Here is a 16,290-nt window from a genome sequence, read left to right on the forward strand (position 1 = left end):
TAATAACAAAAAAAGCATCTGAAATAAAACACTCATCCTCCACGTTAGGTGCATAAACATTAAGCAAAGTCCAAGATTCAGTAAAAATTTTACAATTCACCTTTAAAACCCTTCCAGCATTCCCTTCCATAGTTTGCAATTCAAAAGACAAATTCTTATGAATTAAAATTGCTACACCCCTTGCCTTCGAATTAAATGAAGAAAAACACATGCCCAACCCAATCTCTTTTCAATTTCAAATGTTCTTTTTCAGTCAAATGTGTTTCTTGTAAAAAGGCAATATCAATTTTCATTTTCTTGATATAAGCCAAAACTCGCTTTCGCTTAATTGGATTATTTAACCCCTGAACATTAAAAGTTGCAAATTTCAAATTAGAAATCCTTATAAACTAACAATATAATCACTTACTACAAAATATTGCACCCCTTCTAGTAAGTTAAAACCACTCTCCCTCCCCTAAATATTAAAAAAAAATAATTATCCACCCCCCAAAAAACTACCTAAAGGTAGTAATGCACTATAAAACTTGGTGTGGTAAACCCCACTAGTGGCAGATGACTCTCATTGGGTGCTATCCACCCCCCAAGCCAGAAATACACCATTCACATCAATACAATCCAGTACTGTAAATATATTCAACCCAATGACTCCATTCCCAGTTATTGTTCCGGATCTTCAATGTCAATAAGACTTTGTGTTAAAACTCTTTTGTTTCCATTTTTTCCATTCTTCCCATTCTTCCCATTCTGCCCATTTCCATTTCCATTTGCCCTCTTTTTAGCCCTCTTCCATGACCTCATTAAAAAATTGAGATTGAAAGTTACCATAAAAGACTTTTAACACAGCAGGGTATCGAAAAGCAAAGTTTGCACACCCGATGGCAGAATCCCGACCACATTGGGACGCCGCCGCTTGGGCCCCCCCACAGCTCACACGTGGTCCAGTATCTCACGGACCCTTGAAGCCCCGTGCATACCTGGCAAGGCCAGGGACTGCACAGATGCAGCTTCTGACGCCATTCTGTGCGTCCCTGACTCACCTGACAGCAGCCTGGGCTCAAGGGCTCTTCTCTCAGCCGGGTCATCCGCGTGTCTGACTTTGCGAATGCGCGGATAGACTCCGGCCGAGCTCTTCATCATGCTGCTGCCATTTTGTGGAGACAAGGTTGGCGCCGGTGTAATACTCAGCCTGGCAGGAGTTCTCTGTGCCTTGGAGGTTCCAAACGACAATTCCGTGACTTCAGTTGAACAGGTAGGCCTCAATTCTTCAGCACTTTTAAAAGGTAATTTCTTCTGTAATTGAGCTTTTGCTTTTTTTTAAACATTAGTCACCATTGTGACCCACTAATGTTCCCAAAAATAAAGATACAACTTTTAATCACTTAGATAAACTTTAAAGACGGGTGCTTAAAAAACTGGCTGAGGAAGGGTGGGATTGCACATCTGCCCTCTACGCCATCTTACCATGATTCCCCGCCCCCCCTCGACAAGCTACGATTCATTCATTTTGGGAGTCCAAGCTGGGAAGATTACAACTTTCAATTTCCTCTCCTGGAGACAGCATACAAGGCAACCATAACAAAGACATGCCAATGCCTCAACTTTTTTAGAAGTATGAGGAAATTTGACATCTTGTCAAATTCCATATCAAAATTCTTCAGGTACACTGGCTTGTTGCTTCACAATAGCTGGGTTTGTGAATTTGACTGCCCTGGAATGCAGAAGGCTCCAGAAGGTAACAAACATAGCCAGGTCCATCACAGGCTCTGACTTTCCATCCACTGAATGCATTTAATGTGAACTTCTCCCTCAAAAAGACATCATAATGGACCCCCATCACCCTGATCACAACCTGTTCTAGCTGCTACCTTTGGGTAAAAGGTGCAAAAGCCTGAGACCAGTGTTTCTAGTTTCAATAATAGTTTCTTTCTACAGCAAAAAGGCTCATGAATCTCTTTTTATTACACTAGTCCGCTTATTACACTCTGACAACACAAATAGGTCATCTCTTTGCATATGGATAACAATGAATATTAATTATCTTATTGTATTTATTATCTCTTTTTAATTCAAGTGAGTAATGTTGTTTTGGAGGTTTTTAAACAAAGTACCTGTTCATCTGAAGCAAGTAAGAATAATATATCTGACAATAAGATGATTGTCATTCCATTCTGGTCAATCTCCTTTGAATCATCTGGAAGTCACAGTGGAGTTCACAGCCTAATGGCTTAAAATCTGTTTGTTTCCAGAATTTAATCTGACTGTCAGAAATTAAGGGGATCCTTTCCTTTTTGGTGAAAACATATTGATCACAACAGTTCCAGTACAAATATAGCGAAAATCAAAATGGAGCAGATGCCAGAAATTTGCAATAAAAACAGGATATTCTGGAAACACCCAACAGATCTTCAGCATCCAGAAATTCTATTTCAGGTTGAAGACCTTGTTTCAGAATGAAGAGAAGAGAAAATAAATTAGTTTTAATTTACAGAACAAGTGGAGAAATAGGAAAAATTGAATATTTCTGATAGGATTAGGGCAGCAGAAGAGAAATGCCTGCTGATTAAGCTCTTTTTAAAGAGGAGAATTGAAATAGAGAACAAAAATATGTAATAATTGTGAAATTCAGGTTGTTGTCATTGGAAATGCACAGCAGACCTGATAGTATCAATACAGAGGGGGGAAAAAAAAAGAGAATTGAAATTGCAGATCACGAATTACAATAGAAATGATTTGTTTCTCCAATGAGAGTGATTTACATGAAATTGCCAAATTCATGAAGAAAGCACATCAGTGCCTTCACTTCCTCAGGAGTTTGTGGAGGTTTGGTCTGACATCAGAAACCGTAGCAAATTTCTACAGAGGTGTAGTGGAAAGTGTGCTGACTGGATGCATCACGATCTGGTATAGAAACACCAATACCCCTGAGCGTAAAGCCCTCCAAAAGGCCAGGAAAACCCTCCTCACTATTAAGTACATTTAAGGGGAACACTTCCTAGGAGAGCAGCAGCCATCATCAAAGACCCTCACCACCCAGACTGCTACCATCAGGAAAGTATAGGTATCACAAGATTAGCACCACTAGGTTCAGGAACAGGTGCTATCCTGCCACCTCCAGACTCCTCAAGGACAAACTCAGTCAGAGACTCATTTCAGGACTCTTGTTCACTTTATTGATTTTCTTTTTTGTTCTCTTTGTATTGCACAGTTTGTTTGCATTCTTTGTTGGCATGTTTTAAGTTGTGTACGGTTTATTGTCGCGCACGCTCCTAATTAATGGTCATTCTGTCGCGTCTGCAGGAAAAAAGGTTGTATGTAATGTCATTTTTGTACTCTGACAATAAATCTGAATTCGGTTTAGTGTCTTCTATTTCAATACCCGGCTCCCTAATCCACCCCTCCCCTCCTTCCCAGGCCCTGCGACTCTCTGGGTTTTTTTTCTCTCTCTCCAGTTATAGCCCGAGCTTCCGACTGTTCCCACGTTTTGGTTTTTATTGATGACGATCGATGTGTTAAGAGGTGGATAATTTATTATTGGTAAGATAACTTATCAGAGATGCCCTGATGTTTGCCTTAATGAAGATCGACTTGGACAGTGGTGGTGGGGCGGTATGGTCGAGGTCAATCTTCGAATGAAAGTCTGCAGACGCCGTGATTGAACCGGAGAAACTCTGCGCGTTATACAGTGTGGCAAACAATGTAACAAACAGTGTAGCAAACAATGTAACAAACAGTGTAGCAAACAATGTGGCAAACAGTGTAGCAAACAATGTAACAAACAGTGTAGCAAACAATGTGGCAAACAGTGTAGCAAACAATGTGGCAAACAGTGTAGCAAACAATGTAACAAACAGTGTAGCAAACAATGTGGCAAACAGTGTAGCAAACAATGTGGCAAACAGTGTAGCAAACAATGTGGCAAACAGTGTAGCAAACAATGTAGCAGTGTGGCTGTGTCACCAACGTTTCGGGCTTGAGCCCTTCATCGAGGTAGGAGCAAACTGCTCAAGGCCGAAAGCTCGGTTCTTGTGACCAGCTCGATTTCTCCAGCGTGGTTTTTTTTTTAAAACCTTCGACTTGCTGAGTGGGATGTCCTTGGCACCTTTTAAAAAAAAACAAACGATTCGCTGCAGAGCACAGTCTCCGCCTGCATTGCCGTGGCAACGGTGGTTTTGGCTGGAAAGAGTCTGAGAAGCTGTCTTTATCCATTTTATCAACAGTTGAATCCGCGGCTGCAGCTTTGTTTAAGATTCTCGGAAAGGTCTTTTGGAACAAAGAGCCCTTGATTCTCTTTGTCTTCCGTCTGGAAAACTGAAACATGATGTTATGCAGGCTGTTGGGGGAGTGCGTTGCGCTCCTTTGGACTTCCCTCGCCTTACCATAGGCTTTTCGCTGAATGAGTGGGTGCTTCGCTCGACTTCCAGGCGTGTGCACAATAGTGTGTGGGTTGGGGTGGGGTGGGGGGGGGGGGGGGTGGCGGGGGGAGGGGGAGAGAAAGAGAAAGGAGTGGGGGCTGCGCCCGTGAGCGAGTGCCGGCTGCTCTGGGGATGCTTCGCTCTGGGGCCGGTGAGCTTCTCTTCGCGGCTCCGGCGCTCGTCTCGCACGCTTTGTCCCAGCGCCTGTGCACACGATGGAGCTGCGCATGTTTGTCATCGCAGCCGGTTCTTTTCCAAAACCCAAGCACATCCCAGCGAAAGTAGTCTTCAGTGTCGTTCATATTTTGGCCATCGCGGTGACAGCAAGCAGGACAGGTGGTGAGTTGACAAATGACATTATTTCCTCTCCCTCCCTCACACACCTTGTTCCGAGTCCATTAGCGCTGATTGAAGGGAAATGTATTATATGAAAACGGGGTTTTGTTTCTCGAAGCAATTAAGGCTCATAAACTGATTGAATATTTGATCTCCAGAAAGAAATAATCAGCCACAGGGTTTTAATTGTTTGCACCCTTTCATCATTTCAGTTAAGAGCAAATGCACTGCCGAAAAAGCCAACCGGTGCTCTGAATGCCTCCTCCTTGGTCCTGAATGTGGATGGTGTTTTCAAAAGGTATGTGGATGGTCTTCTTGATGATTCTGCATTTCTAAGCTCCTGAGAAATATTAACCAAAATTAGCAATAAGACCACAAAAGGCCCATCAACTTTAAAAAAAAATAAAGCCTATGTCATTATTATTAAGAAGATGCAAAATGTTTCTTGTTGGCAAAGGAGAGAAAGAAACTGCAGATGCTAGAAAACTGGAGCAGAGCATCGAATGCTGGAGGGACTCAATGGGGAGGCAATAGACAGTCAACGTTTCAGGCGGTGGATTACCTCCAGAGACATTGACTCCTCATTGTGAGTCTAATCTATGGATGCTGCTTTACCTGTTGAGTTCCTCAAACATTTTGAAATCTCTTCTTGTTTAGTTTAGAAAGGTGGTTGGTGTCCATCACTCTGCTATTTCATATTGATTGGATATTTGGGTAATGGATCCCCATGAATGCAGACATCATCCAGGTTACCTTTCCCCACAAGGTGTGATCCCTCCACTGTTCTAATTTGTTATGCAGCTTGCGTGAGTCCAGTATTAAAACACAATAACTTAAGAAGCAAGTAGACCATCAGGCCCATGGAGCCTCCTCTGCTATTCAACATTCCTCTTACCCATCTTTTTCCCATGACTCTTAATCCTCTACTGTTCAAAAATCTATCTACATCTTGTAGTTAGTGAGGCAGCCCTCTGCTGCTTCCTTGGGCAGAGAATTCAACAGATTTATTACGATTTGGGAGAAGCAGTACTTTTTTATTTCTACCCTATATACTTTGCTAAAGCTTGATATTATGTTCCTGAGTCCTAATCAGAAAGTTTTCTGCTCCTTTCATAATTTCTTATGCTTCTATAAGATCACCATTCATTTTTCAAAACTCCACTGAGTATTGTCCCAGACATCTCAGTCTCTCTGCATAGGCATGGCAACCCTCTCAACCCCAGAATGGCATCAAACATGACAAAATTCAACCCAATTTCTCATTGAAAAGACAGAAACAGAAGGCATGAAAATAGTCCTGAATAGCACAAACTAAAAACCAATATGGTAGTGATTGTACATTAAATCCCACTTTCAGTTTGATTTATTAAAGCAAATTTGGTGGTGGAGAGCAAAATGTTTAGCATAAGTCACCAGGGGGAATGTAACTACATTGGTTTTGGTGAATGCCATAAACCTCCTCTATACCTAACTCTTCTAGTCTTCCTTGCAATTGCTTGGGCACAATCCATCTGTTTATAGTTTTGGTATATTATTTGACATTGAGCTAAGTTTATGAAACCTGTAAACTGGATTGTATCGTTGAATATCTACTTGACACTAACAGTGTGCAGCCACAATATGTGGTGCTCACTGTATATCATGGATCTGCTGAACTCCAGAGCTACATGCAAGGAGAAGGCTATGTACTGGAACACATTGATGACTTCCAGTGTTTGTTATGAGTATGAAATCTTTGGAGTTATCTTCCCATTGTGACCTCTTGATTGTTTATCTTCAAACCTGAAATAAATAAGGATTCAGTTGAGAAACATTAGATATTTCTATGTTGAACACCAGGAAGGAAAGGTACATTAAAAAAAAATAGAATGAATCATACTGCCTGCTTTATTATTTTCTAAAATGCACTGCCTACTGTAGTTCAGCAAAACAAAGGACAGCACTGTATTCCTTTTCTGACCAGTCACCCCCCTCCCTGCCACAGCTACCCTCTAAACTTCCCCCAATCCCAGACCAACCCGTATTGTTTGCCCTTGCCCACTTGTCCCAGATTGAGCCAGAGATCCTCTTCGTTGTGTTATGACATAGACCAGCAGCCATAAAAATTCACCAAGATAATGGTATCTTCAAAACAATAATTTTTATTAATAATACATTTCTTACTTAACTCTAAACTTAACCCTTCAATGCGCAAATGTGCGTGTGTGGAGAAGACCCCAAACCATTACAGTTCAGGCACTATTCTGAAAAGTCATTTTCAAAGTTCAGTCTTGTACATCTTTTGTGTTGAAACTTAGAATTTTTAAACTGTTTTTCAAAAATTGTTATGGAGTAAGTGAGGCCCTAAGTCATCAGACTTCTAAAACTCACAACTTCTTGTAGAGTTGCTTTCAGAGAAATGTTTCTTCCTCAATTCCCTTCTCTTGCATGGACATTATGGAACTTGTGATTTTTAGGATTATTTCATAAACCCAGGAAAGGGTTTTAGATGAAATATCCATTACAATGACCACAGTAGCACGACTCTCTCAACAAAGAAAGACAGTCGAAGCGGCCATCTTTTCCAAAGCCATTTTGATTATGTTTTCCTCTCTTGACAAGGAGAACACAATAGCATTCCTTTCTCACAGAATGTTACTGAATTCAGATGAAAGTGGTTCATTGTATTAAAGATGCTTTCTTGAATTATTGTAATCACATGACATCACTACTGGCTCTGTTTGAAATTTCATTTCTCAGAAACCACTCATGAAGCAAATGGTTTTCTGTATGTCTTTCTGAGTAAACATTCATTGTATTTCTACAGAACAATCAAATCTAGTTTTATTGGTCTGTTTACAGCTGGACATAGCAGACTCATTGTTTCTCCAAAATGGTGTTGTGTGTGTTTCCCTATTTCCAACCCACAAGATATTTCCCTAAAATTTAATATATTATTGCTTAAAGATTAATATTAGCATAATTCTGTAACACCTCAGACCCTCATTTAGCCAGAGGCTTCTCAACACTCGGTGATCCATTTGCACCAATAAATTTCAGCAGAACCTAAGTAGCTGAAAGGGAAGGTTGCCCACTGAGTCAAAAATTGGGGATTAATTTCCCAGCAACACAGTGAGGAGCTTTATTCTCTTTTGTTTTGAAATTCTTCTTGTTGTTCTCAAAAACCCTCCATGGTCTTACTCTAGCCTTGTGATCTTCTGTGACCTCTTTATTCGTCATGCACATATCAGTTTTCTCTGCAGGACCATTGATGGTTGTATCTTCCATTTGTTATGCCTGGACCAGAAATTCCCTCTCTATATTATCTCCACTTTCTTTAAGATGGTTTTTAAATTTTCATCTTTTATTACGTTACTTAATTTTTCCTTATTGAATCAGTGCTAATGCTGTTTAGATTATTGCTCTTGCCAAATACCTGATGATGTTTTACAACATTAAAAGTCTTGTTTATATGGACTTCTTGTTGACTTTATCTTGGGGCAGTTTGCATTTAATTTTGTAATCAGTCATGAAACAAAAAGCATCACTATTTATGTGTATTGGATGATTAGCAATGATTCAGTGTCGGCTTTCAATTTTATTTCATTTACACTGTAAATATTCCATCCATTAGGAATTTTCAGGTGAATCACCGCAGAAGAGATGTGACACGATCACAAACCTAATTCAAAAAGGCTGCGATTCAGATTTCATTGAATCCCATGATGTAAAAAAAATAGTGGAAGAAGAAAAAAATTCTCAGCTGGCCCCTGGAAAAGTCTCTTTACATCTACGACCAGGTGTGAAAGTAATTATTTTTGTCTTATAATGTCTGTCATGTTTCAGCAGTTTTTTTTTGCATTTAGGCTTATTGGTCATGATGAGAGTTTTAAATGTTGTTTGATATTATCTTTCTGTGGTAAAATAATGCTCATAATAATCATGGTCTACATCAACATCTGCTCATAATTTTACTTTTGCAAAATAATACTTTGCTGTTTGCAAAGCTTTATGAATATTAGCTAGATTCAGTAGTTCTGTTTGAATTGTAGATTACTTCCTTGGCATTGCACAAAATTTGGTATTTTCTTATATTTTTAAAGCATGTTTTTAGTGCAAAGATGCATTAATTATAAACAACTGGAAAAAGACTCCCCACAGTAAAATTCATAGAAACAAAAAAATAATCAATTTGCCAATATTTTTACATTGCTTTGAATATATTCCTGTTTAGTAGTCTTATTGCCATTTTAGAACCATGGAATAAACAGGCCATTCAGCATATCTAATAACCTGGTTGAACAAGGTGATGGCTTATTCCTTTCTATGAGAAAAACCAGTGGCATTTTATCCAGGATCTTTGACAGAGTGACCATGGTTCCTGTGATATGCTGCTGTGTGATAAATATAAATTATTTATATTCATAGCTCCACTTGACGCACGAATAGCCTCAGCAGAGCATTCTAGAAACAGATGCATAAAAAGATCTGTGTATAACACTCAAATAAAAAGGGTATGTTTTGAATTAGATACTTTTTTTTGTGTGGCAAAAAGCTTTGTAGAATTCTTCCTCCTGCTCTTTCCCCTTAATTAATACCTAAGTTGGTGGTGCAGTGAACAGTGAAGAAGGTCATTTCTGTGTGTAACAGGACCCAGATGAACTGGGGAAGTGAGCCAAGGCATATGGATTTTAAGATGGATAAGTGTGAAGTGTTGCCCTTCAGTAAGTTAAACCAGGGCACTGAGTACAGGAGTAGAAATATGCTACAACTGTCCAAGACTTTGAGACCACATTTGGAGTAATGCATGCAGTTCCGGTTAACTAGCTAAAGCAACAATGTTGTAAAGCTGGAACAGGTACAGGAAAGATTCATGAGAATGTTGCTGGGACTAGATGGCCTGAGTTGTAAGGGGAGGCTGGATACACTGGAACTTTTCTCTCTGGAGCAGAGGAGGTTGAGTATAGAGGTATAACAATTCATGAGGGTCATAGACCAGGAATGTAGTCATAGTCTTTTTCCCAGGGCAAGGGAAACACTCTAAGGGCATAGATATAAAGTGATTTGCAAGGGACTTGAGGTGCAATTTCTTCACCTATAGGTTTTGGAATGGGCCTCTGGAGGAAATGGTAGCGATAGATATAATTGTAAATGTGTAGAAGACATTGAGATGGGACATGGGTCGGAAAGGTGTAAAAAGATACGGGCTTAATGCAAGCATATGGAACTAAGTTACATGGATAATTTGGTTGTCGTGAATGTTAGACCTCAGCGCCTGCTTCCATGCTATAAAACTACATGATTTTTATGAGTCTAAAAATCATATTTATAAAACAAATCAATAATATTGGCAGAAAACATTGAAAAAATATGGATGATCAGCACCTGTGGAGCGAGAAACAGAATGAATATTTCAGGTCCTTCAACTTTTTAAGAACAAGGGAAAGCAAGAAATTATAAAACTTTAGTTTAAAAAAATTTTTTTTGAACCTAATTTGAAATGTGCAGACTCTGCTTGAGATTAAACAGGAGATTCAGTGGTTATTTTGCCATGTTTTTATTTTCATGCTTGATGGAGAGATTCAAGGCTCTGGCCTCCAAAGAATGGAGTGACCTTATTATAATTAATACTTGTTTTCATTAGATCTGCTTGTACACTTTCACTCCTTGTATATTATGCCATCATTGAAGTCTTCCCAGGTGCCTGTTCTCTGTTTTTAGCCAGCCTTTCCCACCATTCAGTGGACATCCTTGGATCATTTTCTTTATTATCCTGTTGTGTTAATATTCACACTAAAATGTATATTTCAGGAATCTGATGCAGGGAATTTGAATGACAAAGTGGAGATGTTAGGAGAGGGCATTAATATTTGGTTGTTAATATTTGGTTGCCAGTAGATTTGAAGGATTTAGTGGAGACAGAATTCAGTGTTTGAGGTGCCAGACGACAGATCATCCAGGTCTCTAAAGCTGATATTTTTTTCATGTTGGTCATTAAATTTAGTTTAAATATTATTTATTGTCCAGAAATATAGATTGAACTGTGACTATTTATTTGTATTAACTAATGAATTCATGCCTTTGAAGGACATAAACAGGATTATTCTGTTTTAATTACTATTCCAAAATTGTGAATCATAAAATCACTAATGGAAAATAACAAAATTACTGTTTCTAGTTTGATGAATTTTCATTTTTTACAAAGCCAAAAGGATAAAAATGTTCTTCTCTCAAGTATGAAAGCTATTGTATTGCAATGGAAACACTTGTTGTACAAAATTGGTATAAATAAATTTTAAAACTTTAATATTACTCAGTGGATGATAAATTAGACCATCAATTAGATTATAGATAATTTGCAAATTAGATTTTTATCTATTTTAACCATGTATACTCTGATTAAAAGTTGAATACTCAAGGAAAGTTGTTTTGTGCAATATTGCTTTAGGATTATTTGATACCTCAATTAACAACCTCTGTATTCCAAATCTGCAAAACTGAAAAGGCTGGAAATTTGAGTTGATAACTTGATGATTTGTTTTATGGACTTTGACCAAACTGAGAAGCATTCCCATCATTTTCTGTTCCGGTGCAAAATAGTAATCGAGTTTGCAACTAAATGAATGCTAATATTCACCTTAGAAATTCTATGCTGTAAATGTAACTGTACGTTAAACACTCTAAGATGTTTACAGTGATTTATGCTTTAAAAACACCAATTCCAAATCTTTTCACTCATTGTTGTGCCCTAGAAGTCAAGTCACAATCTCTTCAGTATTTTGGCAGCTGTGCTTTTTATGCTGAAGATTAACAACTTACATAAACCAATTAATTGAGATATGCAAAAGCAGAATGCTTCATATCCATTTTAACACCAGAGCCAGTGTTTGTTTTGCACCACAGCAGCTGCTCATTCTTACTCCACATAAGGATGAAAGTTAAATTCTGATTAACAACAGAAGCAAATTGGCATGACTTGCTGTATCTCAGTGTTGCATTGTGAAAGAGCAGAATAAAAAAAATTATGATTCTGATGCAAACAATGTGTCAATTGAAATTTGATATAAGGAATATACATTAATTTCAAGCTTAGCGGTTAGTACAACACTTTTACAGCACCAATGAGCAGGGTTCGAATCTTCTGCTGTCTGTAAAGAGTTTATATGTTCTCCCTGTGTCTATCTAGGTTTTCCCCAGGGGCTCCGGTTTCCTCCCATGGTTTGAAATGTACTGGGGATGTAGGTTAATTGAGTGGGCTGAAATGGCCTGTTACTGTGCTTTGTCTATTTTTATTTAAATTAATAATTCAATAAACAGGTTACTGTTTAAGGAGTACACATGCACGTGACATGGGTCCATAAAATAGCAACCAAGAAATTGAAATAATCCAGAAACCCTTATTGAAGATGTCAGAATTGGCCTCTGTAATTTACATGTAAAATAAAAGAACAGCACAGGTGGGTGTGCACCGAGAGGACAGAGTGGAACTGTAAAGCACAGTTGTCAATGTGGGCAAAACCATCTGTTCATCATTGGTAACTTACCATATGTACATAGCATTAATGCAAGACAGAAAGAGTCAATATGGATGATCATCCTGAAGCCATTAACTTGCTGAATAACCTGAGTCTCATTCCCTTCACTTTCAATGACATTGTACTGTATGATTTGCCAATCTCCCACTCCAAAGGAGAAAAGGAAAAAAAAAGAAGACAAAGAGAGAAGCAATCAGATAATCCAGATTGAGAGCACAGACGTGAATGGAAAAGCAGAAGATGCACAGAGATGGGGATTAAAATGGCAACAGAAGCTGCAAAAGGAAATTAATGGAAAAGTGGAGGACTCGAGATGGCAGAGGCCGACAGCATCGAATCCAAGCTGCTGAAGACCCAACTGCGCTGGATGGCTCACGTCTCCAGAATGGAGGACCATCGCCTTCCCAAGATCGTGTTATATGGCGAGCTCTCCACTGGCCATCGAGACAGAGGTGCACCAAAGAAGAGGTTCAAGGCCTGCCAAAAGAAATCTCTTGGTGCCTGCCACATTGATCACCGGCAGTGGGCTGATCTCGCCTCCAACCGTGTATCTTGGTGCCTCACAGTTTGGCGGGCAGCAACCTCCTTTGAAGAAGACCGTAGAGCCCACCTCACTGACAAAAGACAAAGGAGGAAACACCCAACTAACCAATTTTCCCTTGCAACCGCTGCAACCGTGCCTGCCTGTCCCGCATCGGACTTGTCAGTCACCAGCGAGCCTGCAGCAGACGTGGACATACCCCTCCATAAATCTTCGTCCGTGAAGCCAAGCCAAAGAAGATATTCTCAAATAAATGTTGTGGAATCCCATGCAAAGAACTGATTTTCTCATAAATATTTTCTATCACTTTTTTGAAAGAAGTGTTCCAATTAATATAAAAACAATTTGGCAATGAAAAAACAACTGATAGCAAATTGCATTAAATTCTCTTTGAAAGAATTTGGATCTCCTAATAGGGAATGAAACAGGACAGGTCACAGAAATTTCTGTAGGGGAACATTTTGGGTCCAGTGATCAAAATGCTATTACTTTGAAATTCTAAGTTGGAGGAAGGCCAATTTTGAGGAAAGCATCTAGAACATGTGGATTTGGAAGATGTTTTCAGACAAGGATGTGTGAGGTAAATGGAGAACCTTCAAAGGTGAAATTTTGAGAGTACAGAGTTTGCTTGTTCGTGTCAGGATTAATGACAAAGATAGCAGGCACAGGGAACATTGGTTTTAGCAGGATTTTGGGAATCTGGTTCAGAAGAAGAGAGAGATTTATAGCAGGTGTAGGCAACATGGAACAAATGAGGCACTTGACTTAAAAAAAAATGCAAGAAAACCTCAAGAAAGAAATCAGGATGGCTAAAAGAAGGCATGAGATTGCTTTGCAGAAAATACAAATGAAAATTCTGAGGGATCCTACACTAATATTAAGAGCGAAAGGATAGTAAGGGACAAAAGATCAGAGTGGTCGGCTTTGTATAGAACCAAAAGAAATGGGGGATATCTTAATTTTTTTTTACATCAGGAAACAGGCCCAGAGTCGTAGGAAGTTAGGAAAACAAGCAGTGAGGTCATGAAACCGATACTAATTAAAAAAGAGGAAGTGCTTGCTGCTTTAAAGTAAATAGGGGTGGAAAATTCCCCACGGCCTGACAAGATATTCCATCAAACTGAGGGAAGCTAGTGTAGAAATTGGAGGGGCTTTGGCAGAAATACTTAAAATTTCCTTAGCCATAGGTGTGGTGCTGGAGGATGGGAGGGTACTTGCGTTGTTCTATAGTTTAAAAAATAAAAATAAAGGCTCCAAAATTAACCCTGGAAATTATAGGCCAGTGAGCCTGACATCTGTAGTAAGTCAATTATACAATTATTTGGATAGCAAGGGACTGATTGAGATAGTCCACATGGCTTTGTGCATAGTAGGTTGTGTTTAAACAACCTTATAGAATTTTTGAGGCAATTACCAGGAAATTTGATGAAAGGCCATCGATATTGTCTACATGGACTTCAGTAAGGCTTTTGACAAGGTCCCACATGGGAAGTTAATCAGGAAGATTCGGATGCTAGGTATTCATGACGAAATAGTGAACTGGATATAACAATGGCTGGACTGGAGAAGCCAGAGTGTTGTAGTGGATGATTGTTTCTCAGACTGGAGACCTGTGACTAGTGGTGCGCCTCAGGGATCAGTGCAGGGACCATTGTTGTTTCTCATGTATATCACTGATCTAGATGATAACGTAAATTGGATTAGTACATTTACAGATGTCACTGAGATTGGAGCATTGTGGAAAGACAGTGAAGAAGGTTTTCAAAGCTTGCAGAGGGATCTGGACCACCTGGAAGAATGAGCTGAAAAATGGCAGATGGAATTTAATGCAGACAAGTGTGAGATGTTGCATTTTTGAAGAACAAACCAAGAAAGGATATACATAGTAAATGATAGGGCACTGGAGTTCAGTAGAATACAGGGGTCTGGGAGTGCAGATACATAATTCACTGAAAGTGGCATCACAGGAAGATTGGGTTATAAAGTGAACTTTTGGCATAGTGGCCTTCATAAATCAAAGTATTGAGTTTTGGAGTTGGAATGTTATGGTAGTTGTATAAGACATTGGTGAGGGCCAAATTTGGAGAATTGTGTGCAGTTTTGGTCACCTAACTACAGGAAAGATTTCAATAAGATAGAAAGGGTGCAGAGAAGATTTACGAGGATATTACCCAGACTTCAGGAACTGAGTTGTAGGGAAAAGGTACACAGGTTAGGACTTAGTTCTCCAGAGCTTAGAAGAATTAAGGGAGATTCATTAGAGATATTTAAAATTATGAGGGGGATAGACTGAGTAAATGTAGATAAGTTTTTTTTCCCCACTGAGGGTAGGTGAGATACAAACTGAGGACTTGGGTTAAGAGTGAAAGGGGAAATGTTTAGGGGGAACATGAGGGTGAACTTCTTCACACAGAGAGTGGTGGGAGTGTGGAATGAACTGTCAGCTAAGGTGAATGTGGGCTTAATTTTAACATTTAAGACGAATTTGGACAAGTAGATGGATGGGAGAGGTATGGAATGCTATGGACTGGGCACACGTCAGTGGAACTAGGCAAAAAAAAAATGATTTGGCACAGACTAGAAGGCCTGAAGGGGCCTTTTTTAAATGCTGTAATGTTCTATGGCTTTATGGTTCCAAATTTGTCACCATTTATTCATATTTCCTATTCACAGTAGCTATAGTGTTCCTTTTGTTTTATTTACATATACAGTAAAACCCCCGATATGCAGTGTCTATGGGGATGGATAGATGCCAAATAAGTCCAGTTGCTTGAATTCCAGATAACAGAGGTTTTAGTTTTGGTGTGCGTATAACTGTATGCAAGTGTGTGTGTGTGTGTGTGTGTGTGTGTGTGTGTGTGTGTGTGAAGTTAAAGTTTCCATTATTGTCACATAATACTACATTTAGAATGTAAAATGCATGAAATTCTTCAACTTCTGCCTACCATGAGGCAGACAGAGAGTCGTCACTTTGTCCAGCGCCCTTCACAGAAACCTACAGCACCTGGTGTTTCTCGGCAGTCTCCACTCCAAGTACTGACTAGTTCTGTGCCTGCTTAGCTTCAGAGATCAGACATTCCCAGGCATATTCAGGTTATTAGGTGCTGTGTATGTGTGTACACATTTGCATCCAGTGATAGTACAGACCCTTCAGCCCAAAATGTTGCACCAACTTATTTAAACCCATGAGAGATCCATCCACCCCTTCCTTCCCTCGCAGTCCGCAACCCTCCACTTTAAATTCTTTCCATTCTCTTTAATATTTTTTATTGAGTTTAACATAATAAGCATACATAATAAAGTTGAGATAAAATCAGGTATAATGCTAAAGATAGAAAGTTTCAATTTATGAAGTTATAGGGCACATTCTTAGAATTTTTTTTATAATTGGAAGAGTCAATATGTTACACATTCCGGTAATTCTTTGTATGTTCTTGGGAGTTACCCTTTCACATCATTATTGATTTCTTTTTCTTCTCAAAAA

The 16,290-nt window shown here is 39.1% G+C and overlaps 1 protein-coding gene and 1 long non-coding RNA gene across 13 annotated transcripts in view; one reads left to right on the forward strand and one right to left on the reverse strand.

Annotated features, from left to right (window-relative positions):
- Positions 1 to 3,158: 3,158 nt before the first annotated feature.
- Positions 3,159 to 16,290, reverse strand: part of LOC138751510 (uncharacterized) — a 78,620-nt gene continuing 65,488 nt past the window's right edge. For both annotated transcript variants that reach the window (XR_011350008.1, XR_011350007.1), the window contains exon 4: positions 3,159 to 5,091. This is a non-coding gene — a long non-coding RNA (uncharacterized lncRNA). The remainder of the gene's footprint in view (positions 5,092 to 16,290) is intronic.
- Positions 3,997 to 16,290, forward strand: part of itgb8 (integrin, beta 8) — a 145,042-nt gene continuing 132,748 nt past the window's right edge. For 5 of the 11 annotated variants that reach the window (XM_069913836.1, XM_069913837.1, XM_069913838.1 and 2 more), the window contains exons 1-3: positions 4,476 to 4,754; positions 4,964 to 5,049; positions 8,365 to 8,530. In XM_069913836.1, the coding sequence (XP_069769937.1) occupies positions 4,631 to 4,754; positions 4,964 to 5,049; positions 8,365 to 8,530 (376 nt within the window). In that variant the 5' untranslated portion in view covers positions 4,476 to 4,630. Of the gene's footprint in view, positions 4,425 to 4,475; positions 4,755 to 4,963; positions 5,050 to 8,364; positions 8,531 to 16,290 lie in introns of those variants that run through there. The other 6 variants (XM_069913843.1, XM_069913842.1, XM_069913844.1 and 3 more) reach the window with 4 other exon arrangements.

This window comes from Narcine bancroftii, chromosome 1 (assembly GCF_036971445.1).
Source record: "Narcine bancroftii isolate sNarBan1 chromosome 1, sNarBan1.hap1, whole genome shotgun sequence".
Classification (NCBI taxonomy): domain Eukaryota; kingdom Metazoa; phylum Chordata; class Chondrichthyes; order Torpediniformes; family Narcinidae; genus Narcine; species Narcine bancroftii.